The sequence below is a fragment of the Plasmodium falciparum genome, assembly GCF_000002765.6.
Source record: "Plasmodium falciparum 3D7 genome assembly, chromosome: 5".
NCBI lineage: Eukaryota > Apicomplexa > Aconoidasida > Haemosporida > Plasmodiidae > Plasmodium > Plasmodium falciparum.
The window spans coordinates 522,501-542,500 of NC_004326.2; the positions used below are offsets into that span (position 1 = coordinate 522,501).

The 20,000-nt window shown below is 17.0% G+C and overlaps 8 protein-coding genes and 1 pseudogene across 8 annotated transcripts in view, besides 1 other annotated feature; 4 read left to right on the forward strand and 5 right to left on the reverse strand.

The window, feature by feature from the left end:
* The window catches only part of PF3D7_0511800 (inositol-3-phosphate synthase), a gene marked incomplete at both ends in the record, with an annotated part of 1,974 nt that extends 1,781 nt beyond the window's left edge, over positions 1-193 (reverse strand). Inside the window, one exon of the mRNA XM_001351639.1 lies at positions 1-193. This exon is cut by the window's left edge and continues 846 nt beyond it. Within this exon, the coding sequence (XP_001351675.1) occupies positions 1-193 (193 nt within the window).
* Positions 194-2,525: 2,332 nt separating this feature from the next.
* On the forward strand, positions 2,526-4,718 carry PF3D7_0511900 (conserved Plasmodium protein, unknown function; the record flags this gene model as incomplete). The annotated part of the gene is made up of 1 exon (XM_001351640.1): positions 2,526-4,718. The coding sequence occupies one exon, from the start codon at positions 2,526-2,528 to the stop codon at positions 4,716-4,718; it is 2,193 nt and encodes a 730-aa protein (XP_001351676.1).
* A 420-nt stretch (positions 4,719-5,138) lies between these two features.
* PF3D7_0512000 (prefoldin subunit 6, putative) lies at positions 5,139-6,166 on the forward strand (the record flags this gene model as incomplete). Its single annotated transcript, XM_002808639.1, has 5 exons — positions 5,139-5,193; positions 5,393-5,463; positions 5,661-5,785; positions 5,893-5,953; positions 6,119-6,166. The coding sequence occupies 5 exons, from the start codon at positions 5,139-5,141 to the stop codon at positions 6,164-6,166; spliced, it is 360 nt and encodes a 119-aa protein (XP_002808685.1).
* Positions 6,167-6,345: 179 nt separating this feature from the next.
* On the reverse strand, positions 6,346-6,909 carry PF3D7_0512100 (conserved protein, unknown function; the record flags this gene model as incomplete). The annotated part of the gene is made up of 2 exons (XM_001351642.1): positions 6,346-6,421; positions 6,599-6,909. The coding sequence occupies 2 exons, from the start codon at positions 6,907-6,909 to the stop codon at positions 6,346-6,348; spliced, it is 387 nt and encodes a 128-aa protein (XP_001351678.1).
* A 524-nt stretch (positions 6,910-7,433) lies between these two features.
* PF3D7_0512200 (glutathione synthetase) lies at positions 7,434-9,401 on the reverse strand (the record flags this gene model as incomplete). Its single annotated transcript, XM_001351643.1, has 1 exon — positions 7,434-9,401. One exon carries the CDS (start codon positions 9,399-9,401, stop codon positions 7,434-7,436), a length of 1,968 nt encoding a protein of 655 aa, XP_001351679.1.
* A 1,654-nt stretch (positions 9,402-11,055) lies between these two features.
* On the reverse strand, positions 11,056-11,838 carry PF3D7_0512300 (CDK-activating kinase assembly factor MAT1; the record flags this gene model as incomplete). Its single annotated transcript, XM_001351644.1, has 1 exon — positions 11,056-11,838. One exon carries the CDS (start codon positions 11,836-11,838, stop codon positions 11,056-11,058), a length of 783 nt encoding a protein of 260 aa, XP_001351680.1.
* Positions 11,839-13,772: 1,934 nt separating this feature from the next.
* Positions 13,773-14,477, forward strand: PF3D7_0512400 (conserved Plasmodium protein, unknown function; the record flags this gene model as incomplete). The annotated part of the gene is made up of 1 exon (XM_001351645.1): positions 13,773-14,477. The coding sequence occupies one exon, from the start codon at positions 13,773-13,775 to the stop codon at positions 14,475-14,477; it is 705 nt and encodes a 234-aa protein (XP_001351681.1).
* A 521-nt stretch (positions 14,478-14,998) lies between these two features.
* Positions 14,999-16,782, forward strand: PF3D7_0512450 (annotated as a pseudogene).
* Positions 14,999-16,782: a sequence feature (conserved Plasmodium protein, unknown function, pseudogene).
* Positions 16,783-17,230: 448 nt separating this feature from the next.
* PF3D7_0512500 (conserved Plasmodium protein, unknown function) overlaps positions 17,231-20,000 on the reverse strand; it is a gene marked incomplete at both ends in the record, with an annotated part of 2,863 nt that continues 93 nt past the window's right edge. Inside the window, 4 exons of the mRNA XM_001351646.1 lie at positions 17,231-17,311; positions 17,405-17,581; positions 17,788-17,922; positions 18,033-20,000. The exon at positions 18,033-20,000 is cut by the window's right edge and continues 93 nt beyond it. Of these exons, the coding sequence (XP_001351682.1) occupies positions 17,231-17,311; positions 17,405-17,581; positions 17,788-17,922; positions 18,033-20,000 (2,361 nt within the window). The remainder of the gene's footprint in view (positions 17,312-17,404; positions 17,582-17,787; positions 17,923-18,032) is intronic.

Consider the following 20,000-nt stretch of genomic DNA (forward strand, 5'->3'; position numbering starts at 1 on the left):
TATATTTTTTACATACGACCATACCTTTAGAATCCTTTTCTACTTGTGTTTCCACATGTTCATAATTTGAATAAATAAAATTCTCATCTTCTTTTCTATCTAACATTACTTCATATCCTAAATTGCTTTTCTTAAATGCATTCTTTACGGTTCCCTTATTTGAAAAAAACTGAATCCCCTTGTACGTCTCCATTTTTACTTTTTAGGAATATTAAACGATATATGTAGAATAAAAAAAAAAAAAAAAAAAAAAAATATATATATATATATATATATATATATGTATATATATTAGAAATATTAAGAGTCTCTTAATATTTGAACAATTTTTAAAATGTAAAATAAATAAAGGCTTAAAATTACACAAATAAATATTAATATATTTATATATGATACTTTTGACAAATTTATATAAAGTATATATTTTTTAAAAATTTAATGATAATAGGGTATATTAAATAAAAAAAATAACAAAGTTATATTTATATATAAAAAAAAAAAAAAAAAAAAAAAAATATACATATATATATATATATATATATATATTTTAATATCTCCTTTATATTATAAAAGTACATAATATTTTATAAGTGTGTACTTTTTTTTTTTTTTAAGAGTTACAATTTTGTAATATATATATATATATATATATATATAAGAAGAATATATTGTATTCATATACAAATATATAATTTTTATTTTTTTATTCTTAATGTGAACAGTATAAAATAATAAATAAAAGAAAAAAATGAAATAATCAAATGAAATATATTTATGTCATAATTTTAATAAATCATTCAATTTTTTTTTTTTTTTTTTTTTTTATTTGTTATTTATTATTTATTATTTGTTATTTATTATTTATTATTTGTTATTTGTTATTTGTTATTTTTTTTATATGCACTTTCAGGAACAAGAAATATAAAATACGCATATAATAAATAAACATATACAAAATATATTTATATATATATAATATATATATATATATAATATATATATATATATATATATATAAGTAGAGATAAAATATTTAGCAAAGCATTAATATAATACTTATTATAACAAAATGTAAAACTTAAAATTAAAAATATTGAAAAAAATAAAAATAATATATATATATATATATATATATATATATATATATATATATATTTATAATATATTATATATATATAATATGATGGAAAAAAAAAAAAAAAAAAAAAAAAAGCATTTTTAATAAAATCAAAGATAATATTAATTATTAATATTTTACATATGCTATATTAAAAATAAAAAGGAATATGATGAAAACATTAATTTATATAAATAATTTTGTATATAATAATAAACATATAATTACATATTATATATACATATATGTTACATTTATGTTATTTGCTTATATTCTTTATATTATTATTAAATATCTTCATTTCTTCAAAACGATAAAAGCATTATTTTATACTTTTACCAAAAAAAATAAAGTATGATAAGAAGGACTATAAAATATAAACATATATGTTAATAATGTAATATATAAAATAAGAGTTATAAAAAAGAAATAAATACATTTCTGACTAAAGGGTAATATATTATATTCCAAGTTTGTACATATATATAAAAGTATGTTATTGAAATATACTCATTAATAAAAACATCATATATAAAAAAAAAAAAAAAAAAAAAAAAAAAAAAAAAAAAAAATCGTATTATCATACTATTCCCCATGTATTATGAAGTATATATATAAAATAAATGAAACAATACATCTTAAAATATTACCATAATTATATATATATATAATATGTATATGTAATCCTCCAGATATAAATTAAAATATATCCTCTATTTTCAAAATAGTTTGACTTAATTTTATTCTCTTTATCTATCTTTTCTTTTTTAATCAGAGGATTTTATTTGTTCTACATGGTCAGGCTATAAAATTATATTTAAATTTGTTCAATAAAAATTGTTTTTCGGTTCTCACTTATACTTTTATTTCTATTACTTTTTCTTTTTTTTTTTTTTTTAATCTATATTTTAAAAGGTATAAACTTGGTAACACGTTATATAATATAATAAAAAATAAATATACAAAAATTTTTAAATTATAAATATGTATATATCATATTAATAAAGTATCTAATAACTTGTAAAAAGTATATATGTGAACTTCAAAAAAAAAAAAGAAAAGAAAAGAAAAAAAAAAAAATATATATATATATTATATACACATAATATTATAAATACATGTGGACTATTTATTTATATATTTCTTGTTTTCTTTGAAATTACAAAAAAAAAAAAAAAAAAAAAAATTATTTGAAAAAGAGAGTACACCATGTGAAATGTTCGAATTTTATAAAATACCGGTTTTAAAGAATCTATAGATAAAAATATATAAATATATATAAATATATATAAATAAATATATATATATATATATATATATATATATATATATATTTATTTATTTATTTATATTTATTTTTACTATGTGATGTGTTTACAATTTGAAGGGTGAGGATGCTTGTTAAAATATGTTTGGATATCAAAAAAGGAGTAGCCTTTGTTTGGTAAGAGGTTGTTTTTATTCCTTAGTCCAAGGGAATGAAAAGTTTGAAAATTTGAAAAAGCTTTCTTATAATTTTTATAAGAAAAGTAAATTTATGAATGAGAATAATTATGAAGATGTTATAAATATAAATAAAAAGATTAATTTATTATATAAGAATGAAAGAGTATATAATAATCAGAGTTATATTTTAATATTGAAAGGGTTTATGAATATATTATATCAAACAAAAGAAAAAAGTAAAAGAAATATGATAAAGAATATTATGAATTCTTTTGTATTATTTTTTAAAGATTATATATATTATATGAATGAACAAGATATAACTTTATTATTAGATATACAAGGTAAATGTGATATTAAAAATATATCATTACATAAATTAATAATTGATAAGTTAGGAAAAAAAATGAAAAAAGAAAATGTAGAATGTTTATTTTATAAATTGAATCCTACAAGTGTTTGTATTATTTTAAATAATTTATATAAAGTTAATATATTGTCAAAAGAAAAAGAACTTATAGATGATATATATGATTATTATATTCTTAATAAATATTCAAATTATACTATAAAACAGTTAATTATTTTATTACATTCTTTAAATAAATATTCATATCCTAAGGAAAAAATTATTCATTTGTTAAATTATATATCTACACATATATGTAATGCTTATCAAATAAAGGATGAAAATAAAAATATTAGTAGATATATATGTAGTCATATAGAAGGTTCCAATTTATTAAATAAAAATGATTATACAAAAGACAAAAGAAATAATAATTTAAAAAATATCATAAAGAATGAAACACATTATATGAAGACACAACCATATATTATATGTCCCAAGAATATGAAGAACAAATTATATAATGCGATTATATCATCAAATAAAAAAATAGCCTCTACAGATAATAAAAGAAAAAAAAATATATCACAAGATAAATCTAATCATAATAATAATAATAATAATAGTAATAATAGTAATAATAGTAATAATTGTAATAATAGTAATAATAATCATAGTAACAATAATAATAAATTTTTTAATGATAATAAAAAGAATAATGGTGATATATTATTTGATAAAAAAGATAAATATGAAGTTATCCTGTTTTATACCATGAGTTGCTATAATTATTGTAATAATTATATTATAAAAATTATCTTAGAAGAAATAAAGAATAAAATTACTTGTACATATAATGAAAAAGAAATATGTATGTTTCTCACGGGTGTCTGTAATTATATAGCTGTGAAGAAAATACAAAGATTTGAAAAACATTGTATGAACGAAGAGGAATCTATAAATTCAATTAATAAACAAATATGTTTCTATTATATTCATAATATAATTTTAAAAAATAATAATCATCTTATTAGAAATTATTCGAAATTTAGTATTATTTCACTTTATATTCTTTTATCAAAATTAGATTATTTTCATTATTATGGTAGAAATACAGAATCTTGGTTTTTAAATAAATTATTTTTTAATTATAATCAACAATATGATGATATAATAAGAAAAATGAATGATAAAAGAAAAAAGAATTTTTTTTTTTTATATCATTTCATAAAAAAAAAAGAAAATATAACTATTAAAAATATAATAAACCTTTTATTTTCTTTAATATTAAATGGACATATGAACCATTCCTTTTATAATATATTATTACAACAAATGAATTTTTTAATATATGATCATTTATATAATAATATAAATAAAGAAAAAGAAAAAGAAAATTATAATTATATTTTACAAGATAAAAAACAATTATATTATAATCAAATTCATAAAGAATATTACAAAGATGATCATCATATATTTAAAAAAATTATACAAATCGTATCTTTGGAAAATATTCAAATTCTTTGTATTGTTTATACATATTTATATATTTATAATATTTTACATAAACTAAATAAAAACAATCTATCCCTTTTTTTATTATTTATACAAAATTGTAATTATGTAAATTCATTCTATATATCTCAACACACTACTTCAAAAATACATAAAGAAATTAACGACACTATTTTTTCAGTAAATACAAAAATACACAATCAAAAAAAAAAGCATTCTTTACAAACAAATGAATGTTTTGTTTTTCCCTATTATATTGATATATGTTTAATTCAAATTAAATTATAAGGTAGAAATTGTTAAAAAATCATACATATTATATAAATAAAAATATACATATAAATATAAATAAATAGATGTATATTATAATATTTATGTACATATATATAATATATATATAAACGACATAATATATATATGTATATATTATAATATATTATTTAATATTTAATATATTTTTTTTTTAATTACTTATTTTATGTGTTTATATATATATATATATATATATATATATATTTTTTTTTTTTTTTTTTTTTTTTTTTTTTTTTTTTCTTATTTTAAAAAAAAAACATTAACGAAAAATTTCAATATATAAATAACACTTATAAAATAAGAATAATTATATTTTATGTATTTTATTCATTCCCTTTTTTTTTTTTTTTTACATTAAAAAAAAGTATATAATAATTATATAACAAGAAAAGAAAAATGTCTCAAGAAAAAATTAGTGAAATAATAAAAGATATTAGTGCTCTCAAAACAAGTAATTTTTAAAAGGCTTAAAGAAATAAAGTGAAATGGAGGGCGAAAAAAAAAAAAAAAAAATATATATATATATATATATATATATATTTTTACATATAAGAAATGAAACCCTCCAAAAGAAAAAAATAATGACACATATATATATATATATATATATATATATATATAATATATATGTATATATTTTTACTTTGAAGGTTGTGAAAAACTTAATTCTCAACTAGATGAACTAATTACTCAAAAAGTGGAAAATGAAATGCTACTAGAAGTAATATATATATATATATATATATATATATATGTATTTATTTATTTATTTATTTATTTTTTTGTATATCCATATATTTATTTCTTCTATATATATAAAAAAAAAATAACAAAATATAAGAAGAACGTTCACCTATGTATCAGCATATTTTTTATGTGACGTAAAACATATATTTTATATATATTATTTTTATATAGGAAGTTAAGGTTTTAGAAGATGACTCGGTTTTACATAAACTTGTTGGCTTAGTTTTAGTAAAAGAAGAAAAAAGTAAATGTTATGATACAATATCAAGAAGGTTACAATATATCACTGGAGAAATGTAAGCATAGTACCTTGTGAATATGATCTTATATGTTTATATATTTTGTTTTTCTATGTCTTACTTTTAAATAACTTTTTATTATTTATTTTTTTTTTTTTTTATAGTGAAAATAGAAAGAAGGTTATTACTAATTCGGAGGAAAAACTGAGAAAGCTATTTAGCGATGTAAATATAAAATGATATTAAAGATAATTATGAAAATATAACATATATATATATATATATATATATATATATATATATGTGGCAAACAACGTATTTATGTATATATATATATATATATATATATATATTTATTTATTTATTTATATTTATGTTTTCTTTTTATAGTTAGAAGCACACGCAGGACAGAGAAAAATACCCGTTCCACAAGCTTAAAATGAATAATGATATACAAACAAATCATGTGTTAAAAAAAAAAAAAAAAAAAAAGTTGGAAATAAAACAATAAGAAAAAAAATATTGAAAACACCGTTTTCGACTTTATAAAATTTAATTCTTTATATATATATACATACATATATCTTTTTATTATTTATATTATCTTTGAATTTTCCTTAATTTGAATATACTTCTCCCCTTTTTAGTTTTTTAATTTTTTCATAATCTATATTTTGAACTTTAAAAGCATAACTGAAAAAATAAATTAATTAAAAAAATAATAATAGTGCTGATTCAAAATAAGAACATGTTACAAGTACATAACAATGTATATAATATATATAAAGATCTTAATATATATATATATATATATATATATATATATATATATCTTTTAATATATATATATTTTTTTTTTTTTTTTCTTACGACATCATATTATTCTTCCTTATAAAGTAATGCATCTTTTTCCAATAACCTCTTTTTTGAAATGCTCTTTTTCTATGCTTCTTATCATTTCTTACTTTGTTAAAAAGTAACACTTTCTTATGCTCCTCTTTTTTTTCGTCATCTCTCAAAGATACAAATATTTCATTAAAGAATATATGAGATGATAAATTATCATCCAAGTTATTAGCTTTTAGTTTATTTTTTAAAAAACTATCCTTTAAAAAGAATTTTGATTTTACATTATCGAGCGTTTTGATATTTTTAAGTACATTGTTAAGAATATAAAACATTTTTAAAAAAAAAATAATAATAATAAAATAAATAAATAAATATATATATATATATATAGAGAGAGAGATGAAAAATTCACAGCTTAAAAAGTTCACAAATTAAAAAAAAAAAAAAAAAAAAAAAAATTAAAAAAAAAAAAAAAAATTAAAAAAAAAAAAAAAAATAAATATATATATATATATATTTAATAGTAATATGTATCCATACACACATACATTTTATTTGCAATAAAGGATCTTAAAAGTATATACTAATTTCATAAGTTTCTTTTAAAAAAAATTAAAAAGCCAAAAAGTAAAACAAATGAAAATCACCTCATGAACATAAGATCATATATTTATTTTTGATTTAAAGAAAAATAAAGGAAAAAAAGAAATTCACAAATATTATATAAATATAAACACATAAAAAAAAAAATATATATATATATATATATATATATATATATATATATATATATATATATATATATGATATATATGTATATATTTTATTTTATTTTATTTTTTTATTTTTTCCCCCCTCAATGTTCAGTTAAAAAAAAAGAATCCAAGCTTGATATACCACAAATGGCCCCTCCTTCCTTCTCAGTATAATTTTTAGTCCTAACTAAATATCCTTTTTGCTCATTTAAAATATTTTTATTTTTATAAAAAATAAAATTATGAAACAAACTAAATTCTGATATCGATTTTTCAGGTGAAAATTGTATAAGATGCGATGGTTTCTTTTTCTGTTGTTCATTTGATATATTTGTTGTACATATTTCATTTTTCATTTCTTGAGTTCTACAATGTATAGCTGTAAAGGTTGATGGAAATAATCGTTGCATTAAGACATAATGAGATAGTGTTTGTTTTTTATTATGATCATAGAAAAGCTTCAATTTTTGTTTAACTTGATTTCCATGTAAATTATTTTTCCCTCCTTCTCTTTGAGGTTTTAATAAATAATTATTTTCATTATTTATAGCATCCTGAATAATATGTGCATTTATATTTTGAGATGGGTCTACTTGTAAGGCAAATGTTTTTTTTAAAAGCGTCATATCTTTTGTTATTTGTTCATCTGATTTTTTTTCTTTATTTAAATTCAATGAAATATATTTTTTTAATATATCATTATCTAATAATAACATTTGTATTTTTTTCGAACCAACAAGTTGATAAGGTAAAGAAGGTATTTTAATAGCATCCGAAAATTCAAACATTTCTCTTATTTTCCATATATTTTCATTAAAATGGTTAGGTGTATATAATGCTCTAAAGTATAATACACTTATTTCAAAGATATTACGTTCATATTTATTTATATTCTTAAGTATATCATTTATATTTATACAATCTACATTTAAAATATCTTCTAGGTCGTTCAAATCGATAAGAAGTTTTCCAGGTTTGAATATCTCATTATAAGGATTATATTCCTTATTCTTAATTCTCTTTAAAGAATCTATTAATGTTTCATCTTTATAATTTAAAAAAAGTTTTTTGCTCTCAAATAATAATTTAATTTCATTTATTGTTAAAGCTTTTTGATTTATATTTATTTTATTTAATTCGTTTGTAGTTTTATATTTATCAAAACTATTAAAATCATCTTCATGTAATATACTCATCATAATAACTTTATGTGAACCTAATAAAGGCTTATATTCAGATATATAAATATCATGACATTTTTTAAAACATGTAATAATTCCTTGTACAAAATTGTTATCAAATTTTTTATCTAATATATCATTTACTTCTTTTTGTTCCTCTTCATTTCCTATATATGGAAAATATTCTTTATAAATCTGTTTTAAAATATATTTATGTCCATTAAATAAAATAGACGAAAGATTACCAAAGGCAACAGATATTGTATTATATTCTATTTGTTTTATATCTTTATCATTTATATTTTCATCATCAATCTTTTCCTTATCATCTATTATATCATTATTACGATTAGTCATATAATCAGATCTTCCTATAACACATCTAATGTCATCCTTAATGTTTCGAAAATTATTACTATTATTACTATTATTACTATTATTACTATTGTCACTATTATCACTATTATCACTATTATCACCGTATACCTTCTTACATACTTCTAACATCTTTTTTACAAAAAAATCATGCTCTTTAATATTCTCAAAAATACTTAGTAGATATGATAAATCACATACCATATTATCAAACAATTCTGAATATAATAATGTACTATACTTACACAATTCTAGTAGCTTCTTATCCAATCTATGTGGTAATAAGGTAAATGAAAACAATTTCGGGTTATATAAAAAATCGATATTATATTCATTCTTATATGAATTCGTAAATATATAATAACTCTCAGTATTCAAAAAAGCAATCATATCTTTTATTAATGATTTTATCCTTTCATAACTCAGATATTCATTCTTTCCATTGGGACAAGTGAAATAATTTAACACCTCTTTTTCAATAACTTTATAAAACTCATCTACCTTTCTTTCCATTCTAAATAATATAATGTATATATGTATAATATATATATATATATATATATATATATATATATATATATATTATGAGGGATGTTTTTAAATAAACAATTATCTTGTACTACAATATGTGGATGATCACCTCTAATTAGGTTTATCAATTTTTATTTATTTTATTTTTTTGTAATATATACTTTAAATTTTATACTTTATAATATATATACTCTTCATTTAATTTTATTTATTTTTAAATGTAACCTGTTTATGTAAAGGTTATTTCTACATACATATATTATATATATATATATATTTAAAAATATATGTATATATATATATATATATATATATATATTTTTATTTATTAATTTAAAACGCATCCTTTTTATTTTAATAATTAACAACAAATATATTAGAAAAAAGAAAAAAAAAAAAAAAAAAAAACACAGTCAGGATTTTATTTTTATAAAAAAATAATAATAATAATAATAAATAAACTTAATATTTAAATATATTTACAATTTATGTAATATATGCTATATAAATATATATATATATAGCATATATGATTTTATTGCCATATATGAAAAACTCATGTTTTCAAAGGTTCCAATGTCCTATGGTAATATAATGTAGAAAGGTGGGAAGGGGAAAAAAAAGCAAAACAAAGCAAAAAAAAAACAAAAAAAAAAAAAAAAAAAAAAAAAAAAAAAAAACACATAATTTAATGGTGAAATAAATATAAGTATAAAACATATTATATTTTTTAGATAAAAAATAAATATGAATATAAATATAAATATATATATATATATATATATATATATAATATATTTCATAATATATTCAGTGCGTGTATTTTCCAATAAATATATATATTATATATATATATATATAAACAATAGAATAAATATAATATATATTACATATATATTATATATATAACAACAGAATATAATAATCTTAATAAAGTTTTTATTCCTTTATATAATTTAATATATAGATTAATTTAAAGAAGAAAGAGACCTCTTTTCTGTTGGGATAAATTTTTTTTTTAAAAAACACACACCTAAACAAGATATTTTTATGTGTATACAAATTTACAGAATATTATTTTTGGATGATAAACATATTCACATCTAATAACTTTCTTCAGCAATTTTTATATATGCATATAAAAAGAAAAAGAAAATGAAGATGCCATATATTTATAAAAAAAAATAAATATATTATAAATTGTATTTATGTTTTAATTATGTGTCACGTTTTTTTTTTTTTTTTTTTTTTTTTTTTCAAAACATGAAACAATAATAAAATATATATATATATATATATATATTTTTTTTTATTTATAACAATGATGGAGAAATGAAAGGGTTGTAAAAAATAAACATACAAATATGAAGTAAAAAGTTAAATATATTTATATATGAATAAATATACTACAAAAATGAAAAAAAATTTATAAAGACAAATTAACTAAAAATATAAATACTTTTTGATATATACAAAAAAAAAAAATAATATACATATATACATATGTATATATATATATATATATATATATATATATATATTTATTAAGGTAAGAATAATAAAAACACAAAACAATGACAGTTATGGTGACCGTGACAAATTTAATGTGGATTTATAAAATTCCACATTTTGATCATTATATATTATAATAAATAGTTTTATTAAATTCTATATCACATCGTTTTAATACTACATTTGTATCATATCCTCCCGCATAATCTGCTTGATATAATTCGTCTTGTGAAAAATATTTACGTAAAGGTATATCTGTGTCATTTTTATAAGCTGGATTTAATGGCTGTGGTTGAACTTCCACAATATTAGCTACTTTGACTTCATCAAAAAATTTAGGATTTTCTTTAATTAAGGAATGTACATATGTTTCATTATGTACTTTATTTATTATAGGTCTATGTTTAATAATTTCATATAAGTTTCCTTCTTCTTTTACTATTTCATGTATTTTTTTTCTTTCATTTTGATAAATAAGTGCGTTATTTTCTTCTATTAACTTATAATTATCTTTTTCATACTTTTTTATATACGCTTCAATTATTTTTCTTTTCTTTTCATCACATTCATTAGTTAGCACATATATCATGTCTTCAACCTTTTCTAAATAATTATTATATAAAGGAGTATTTTCAAAATTATGTCTTCTTTTATTAAATATTTCTGTTAATTTAGATCTTACATTTTTTTGATTAGCATATATACGCTCTTCAATATCAAACAAAGATACATTTTTTTTTGTTACAGATACTTTACAAAGAGGACAATATTGTTTATTCAATTTATTTAAATGGTTTTCTAAACATTCTCCACAAATCTTATGTTTACATATATCAAAAAAATATAATTTCTTTTCATTATTTACATATATATCCTCAAAACAGCTAATACATTTATATTCATCCATAATTATAATAAATATTCATATGTTCAAATATATATATATATATATATATATATATAAATATATTTATACATATTATAAAATATATATTATATATTTAATTCTTTCCTTATTTTTGTAACTATTTAAGTATGTTCCATTTATGTATATCATATATTTTTTTTATATATACTTAAAAATGAAAACATGATTTCTTTTTTATTTTTTCTTATTATAATTATATATTTATATAGATTATAAATATATATTCACATGAATTTTACCTTATAAAAGATATGACATGAATACAAAAAAAAAAAATCTAAATCTAAATAAATAAATAAATATATATATATATATATATATATATAACTATTAACTTTTCACAAATTATATCATTATGTTATTATATATTTTGTTTTATAACATTTTTCAGTAAAAAGGAAAATAAAAATAATTAGAAAAAATATTACATTATATTATAATAATATTATATATATATTGTATATATTTTTTTATCTATTGTATCAATTATAGAGGCACCCTCAATAGATACGACAAAATATTTAAAAAAAAAAAAAAAAAAATACATATTATATATTATATATATATAATTTTACTTAACAATTTTTATTACATATTTACAACTGTTATTAATATTAAAGTTTTGAAATTTATTTTTTAAAGATCATATATGATAATCCATTGAATTTTAAAAAAGAATATATATTTTTTTTAATTGTATATTTTATTATACATAAATGTATATATTGACAGTGGGTTTATAAATTGTTTATGAAACCTTTGATTAAATTGTAAATATATTAAAAAATACTTTTTTAAGAAATATAATAAATATTTTAAACAAAATATACGTAATCATTTTATCAAAAAAGGAAAAAAAAATATATGTATATATATAAATATATATATACATATAATATATATATATATAATAATATTATATTATATATTATATTGCTTATCTATCCTCTTTTTAACGACCTTTTTTTTTATACTTGTAAAAAGTATTAAAGATGAGAAATATATACACACAATAATACCTATTTAAGTATTCTTCATATTGTAAATACAAATAAAATGTAGGTTTTTATTTAGGGACTTATATATTAATGATTTTTTTAAAATACAAAAATATAAAAACAAAAAAAATTATTGATAAAAATTATAGTTCTATTTGTAAACCTTATAAACATGGATATAAGTAGACAATATTATCATAACTTGATGTTATAATTTACTCTAATAGCTACTCAAAAAAAAAAAAAAAAAAAAATATATATATATATATATATTTTCACCTGAACAAGTCATAATATTTTTGTGAAATATTAAAATGGTTATTTTTTTATTTATTTTTTTAATTTTTTTTTTTTTTTATTCACATTATGGTTAAAAGAAAGAAAGATGTGCTTTACACAATTGATAAATTGATAAAATTTAAAGGTTAAAAAATTCACATTTATTAATTTCGATTTTAAATTAATATATATATATATATATATAATATATCTTTAATAATAGACATAATAATACATTTTTTATTTTTATTTCAAATGAACAGCTGTAATTTCATCTTATATTTTCCCTTAGTTGATAATGTACAATATATTTCAATTTAGCTACCTACAACATTTTTTTTTTTTTTTTTTTTTCAAATATATATAGCACACAAGGTATAATATAAATAAATAAATGAATATATAAATAAATAAATACATATACATATATATATTTTGATGTTGTAATTATTTGATTCCTATTTTTGATTTCATTTTTTTGTTATAAAATATTTGCACGATAACGGAATTATCTCCCACTTTGTATACAACCAATTTTTTCATTTTGATTTTTACTTTTTAATTTTTACTTTTTAATTTTTATTTTTTGATTTTTTTGATTTTGATTTTTTTGATTATTATTTTTTTGATTGTATTATGGAAAGGGTTACCTATTTAAATGAGTATGCAAAAAATTTTGAATTGGTAAAGAATAGGGAATTATTTGATGAGAGAGATGCAGAAAGAATGAACAGACGTTTTAATACGAAAGATATATATACTCCAAATATAGGAGGAGAAAATACATATGTATCAACATCACGGCTTAAAGAAAAGAAGAGTTTTAAAAAATTCCATTTATATAATGATGATAGTAAGGATGAATGTCAAGTAAGAAAAATACGTAATACAAATGAATATGTAATATTAAGTAATTCACCAAAAAAACCTAAAAAATCTACAATAGATGAAAAGAAAGATATGTACCATAATTTTAATAATGATATAAAACCAAATAAAAAGAGTAATTATCAAACTATTTGTATATGTAAAAAGTGTTATATAAAAGATATGCAAGAAAAATTAAGAGAGAGAAAAAAAAGAACAACTGTATATACCCTCGAATTTAATAATTTTGTGAATAATGAAAATATTTATGAAGAAATTATATCAAGAAGCATAAAAAGAACCAGATATAATAATTACTTAAATAAAAATAAAGACAACAACAAAAATGATAACCTAAACATGAATGAAAGTGATAGCTTTAAAAATGATATTATGTTAAATCATATATATGAACATTCTGAAAATAAAAAAAATATATTCCATTTTTTAAATAATATATTTAAAATAAATTAGATTATCTATCGCTTGAATGAAATGAAATCATGCAAAGATATTTGTGTAGTTTTTTTTTTTTTTTTTTTTTTTTTTTTTTTCTCCATATTATAAGATAAATAAAATATATATATATATATATATATATATATATATATATATATGCATATATATGTATGTATTATTCCATAGTGATAATTGCTTGGTGTACCCACATATATATATATATATATATATATATATAATATTTTTATTAAAACAAAATGTACACACATATAATTTAATGACTACATATTATTACAAATATTATTTTTTCATATTTTTTCCTTTTTAATTTTTTATTTATAGTTCCTGAGTATATTCTTAATTTTGATGATGATTTGTTTAATATTTATATTGCATATTTATTTATTTGTCTGTTTATGTATTTATTTTATTTTATTTTATCTCTATTTTTTGTTATATTTTTTAAACTTAAAATACCATGTATTAGCAAAAGACATATATAATAAAATTAAAAAACAACAACAACATTATTTAAGATGGACTGGATGCAAGCTCTGTTTTTGCTCAAGTTCACAAAAGTCGAATGTGATATGATATATAAAAAATATTTTTTTAATGTTGAAAAATGTGCGCTAAAAGTATACATACATATAAATAAATAAAATAAATAAATAATAGAGTTCAATTTTTTTGTTATGAATTAAGTATTATTTTATTATTTATAATTTTTATAAAATATTTTAAAATGTAGATATATATTCAATTCACATATTTTTTCTACATTGGTATACTTTCCCAAGGAATGATTTATGTAAGTATATATGTAGACTAAAAAATATGGAAGAATTTATTAAGGTTCAAATAATTTATTATATAAATACACATTTTAATATTGGTAAAAAAAATATATTGTCATAAATAACACAAATTATTATCAAAGAAAAGTTAAAAATAAAATATGAAATCCCTTTTTATTATGATCAAGGAACAATCTTCTTTTTAAAATTTTGTTGTATACTGAAAAAATATCTATAGTATGAACGATGTTAATGTGATAAACTATAGTGTTAATAAATTACTTTATTATAATTTCATGGAAAACTTTTGTAATTTTATTAAAATGAGTTATGTTAGATATGATACAATTTTTTTACAAATATTTACGAAATTATTTAATTCTTATATAACATCTATTATATAACATATGATAGATACGTAAAAAAAAAAAAAAAAAAAAAAAAAATTCTCTTTTTTCTTGAACTACTTTAAAAGAGATATGCATAAAAGTGAGGATATTTTATAAAGTAATTATTTTATATTTTTAACAAATTATGATATAATACGCTTTTAAATTAAAGGAAATATGATAGAGGCAAAAATGTTTTTATTGAAGAATTTATAGAATATAATAATATAGAATAAATTGATAGTCAAACAATTTAATCTAATGAAGAAAATGGCTTTTCCGTTGAGACAAATATATTAAATAAACAAGCTAAAAATAATACTATCAATAATAATAGTAATACATATAATTATAATATATCTAATGAACACATAAATGTATTATATTATAAAAATATAGAAAAATACCAAAAGTAAATGATATCTTATATAGTAATATTTTAAACCACCATTTGTTTTTTTTCTAAATATAAATTTAGAAAAAAATAAAAAAATGAAATCAGAACTTTAAAAATGACCAGTACATTTCTTTACATTAGTTAATCCACACAATATTACTAATGTACATATTTCAATAAATTATTACCCTATGTTTCTTTTTTGCATCTACAATTATTTTATAAAATTTTATATAAATAGGAAGATAAACATAATCACTAAATTTTATAAAAATGAAAATATAATAATTGGGAAGGATAATATTAAAACATACGTACCTTTTTTTATATTATCGAGTAGGTATACAAAAGAACAGAAAAGTAGACATATATATATATATATATATATATCACCTTTTACAAAATATTAAGGCATAATACATTAAAAATTAAATGTTCAAATGAATATCCAAAATAGAAAATATTAACATATTACTATTAAAAATGTTCCATGTCCGTCCAGTGATAAAATTTGTATAAACAGTTTATATAAAATAAATATAACATCTAATAAATAAAACATATGATATATTAATAATATTTTCAGGTTCATATAAAATTAACAAAATTGTTGAAAGACGAATCATAATAAATTTATCACTACAATGGAATAGTAAATTAACAAAACAGTTAAATGAATATTTTTAATATTTACGTTTCCAAATGATATTGTTAATAATAATTTAAAATATGATGTAGTAACAAAATAAATAAATAAATAAATATATATATATATATATAATATATAATTATTTCCAAGTATGATAACATAAACAAATTTATTTCTTTTTCAAATAATTTTATTAATTTTTTTTAATTAGGGAAAAATAAAACTTGAAAATAAAAAAGAAATAAAATGTATGGTTCTCTACCTTTCAAGTAGTAATGATAAGATTAACAAATATATCAAACTCTACATATAAAAAATAAAAATAAAAATATATATATATATATATATATATGTATAATTTTTTTTTTTTTTTTTTTTTTTTTTTTTTTTTTCTTGAGACATTTCTACAAATAGCTAGCTGTGCACACAAACATATTTTCCAAATACAACTACACACAAACAAAAATTATATATTCAAATTTCAAGTATTCTTATGAATAGTTCTTCAAACCAAATGAATTCATTCTATTAAGATCTTAGCAATTGATAAATTTTCTCATTTTGCTAAACTTTATATATCTATTAAAATTTTTCAAGTAATAATTCAAGTAAACATCCTAAAAAAATAAATGAACAAATATATATGTATATATATATATATTACATTTTTTGGTGCAATAATATTATGAACCGTTCAGGTATTTCCTTACCGAGTAAGCAGAATTTGCACAACTCAAAATTATTTTATAAATATTTTCTTCTTTTATGTTAATACTTTTTTTAATTATAATGTTTGACAATATTTTATATATTTTTTCATTTTCTTCATTTTGCTGAACTTTGGAATATCCAAATTTATTTTTAATAATGGTACCTTTTGGATACCCCTTAAAAAAAAAAAAATAAATAAATAACATATAGATATTTTATACATACATATATATATATATATATATATATATATATATATATATATATATATATATTTATTTATTTATTTATTTATTTATGTGTGTGTATTAATATATGTTATTTTAGGATACCGTTTTATTTTTATTTATTTATTTATTTATTTTTTTTTTTCCCTTCTTACTTGCAATATTTGAAAAATTGTTAAAGAATAGAATAAGTCAGCAACATCATTCACGTCTAGTTCTTGTAAACAGTCCTTAAATTTTAATAATTCTTTAAAACTGTTGTTTAGTATATTTTCCTCTTCCTTGGTTAACTAAAAGAAAAAAAAAAAATATATATACATAAATATATATATATACATATATATGTTATATTTTGGTGTAAAATAAAAAAATCCATGTAATAGCATTCCTTTTAACAAACCTGCATAGAAGACAAATTAAAATATATATGAGAAAAATATGTTGAATCGCTTAAGTTAAATTTAACACTTGATTTGTTCTTCAGATAATTATTTATATCTTCAGATGTTATATTTGTTGTTTTCTTTTCATAATGTATATGTGTTCCTTGATTTATTGTATTTTCATTTTTTTTTTGTTGATTATCCTGAATATGTTTTTCAATAATTTTATCAGTAGGTTCATTTGTAGGCTCACATTCATTTTGAAAATTTTTAAAATCTCTTTTATTTAAATAATTCATGTAAAATAAAAAATTCATGTTTGAATCATCAAATTGAGAATTTTCTTTTTTATTTCGTGTTAATAATGATTGAATAAATTGATTTTGTTCTTCACTTATATTTTGTGAAATATATTTGTATACATTTTTTTCCTTATCTCTTTCAAAATTCCTCCTTTTAAGAAATTCAATTTCAGCTATATTCATATATTTTTTTAAAGGGAATTGTTCAATTATTTTTAATTCTATAAATAATATGATATATTTGATGGTATCAAATATGTTGTTAAAACATTGTTTCTTTGTATGATTCATACAGTATATAATTAAATCAGGGTTATTTATATTTAATTTTTTTAAATTACTATTTTGTATGTGATTATTAAAAGGCTGTAAGGTGATTACGTTTTGTGTTTCCATAATATGTACATTGTTATTATGTATATTATTCATATTATTCACATTATTTTCATTTACATTTACATTTTTATGTTTTATTTTTTTTTTATGTTTTATTTTATTTTTATTTTTATTTTTTTTTCCTCTCTTAGAATTATTCAATATCAAGGAGGAGCCATATTCATGAATTACATGATTATGCTCTTTTATATTATGATCAAATTCATTTGATAAATTATAATTTTTAAGAATCGTGTTATACAATTGAGTAATCGAAATATTATTACTATTAAACGTTTTACATATATTATAAAAACCTTTTAGTATTAAGACCAAATCGTTGTGTTTTGTTCTTTTTTCATTAATAATATTTTTAAATAATTTAAAGAATACATTAGAGTAATAATTTTTGTTTATAAAATAATAATAATTCGAAAGGGATGATAGCATAAATAATGTGTGTGAGCTATCTCTTAGTTGAGGATAACTTTTATTATTACATATATACATCAATAACTTTAATAAAGATATATGAAAATATTTATATTTTAAAAAAGATTTTAATAATATAGATATATCATCAGGATATATAGGAAGGTGTTCATATTCATTTTGATTATGTTGATCATATTGTAAATTGTTTTGTTTTATATTTGAAATGTTTTGCTGTTGGTTTTGTATATTCATATCTATATTATAATATACATTATTGTTTATGTGTGTATCCATGAGTTGGTCCCATTTATTCGTAGTAGTAATCAAATAGATAACATATTTATAAATTTTATTTAAATAATAAAAATTGAAGATATTAAAATGCATTAAGAAATTAATAAAAGATGTTATTTGTTTAAGGTTTTTAATTTTATAAATGTCTAAGCATACTTCTCTACATATTACTTTACAAAAATATGGATGATAAAAATTTAATTTACGTATATTTTCTGTTAACAATAATAAATGATTGATATTATATAAATCTCTTTTGTTTATTATAATTTGAATGAAATGATGATATATATATGATATGTTTTTTAATTTATTTTTACTACAGAAATTAAAAATTTCGAGTTCATCATAACTTTTTAATATCTCAAATATTTTATATCCATTTAAATTATTCCTAAAAGCATCATTTGTATTTTTATATATATCGAAATATGGGAAGGTGTCATTTAAATATCTTTTCTTTTTTTTACTAAAAATTATTTTATATTTAAAATATTTATACACATTATCTTTTTTCTCATCTTCATAACTTTTTATAAAATAATTATTATAGGATACTTTATTATCATTGCTTTCTTT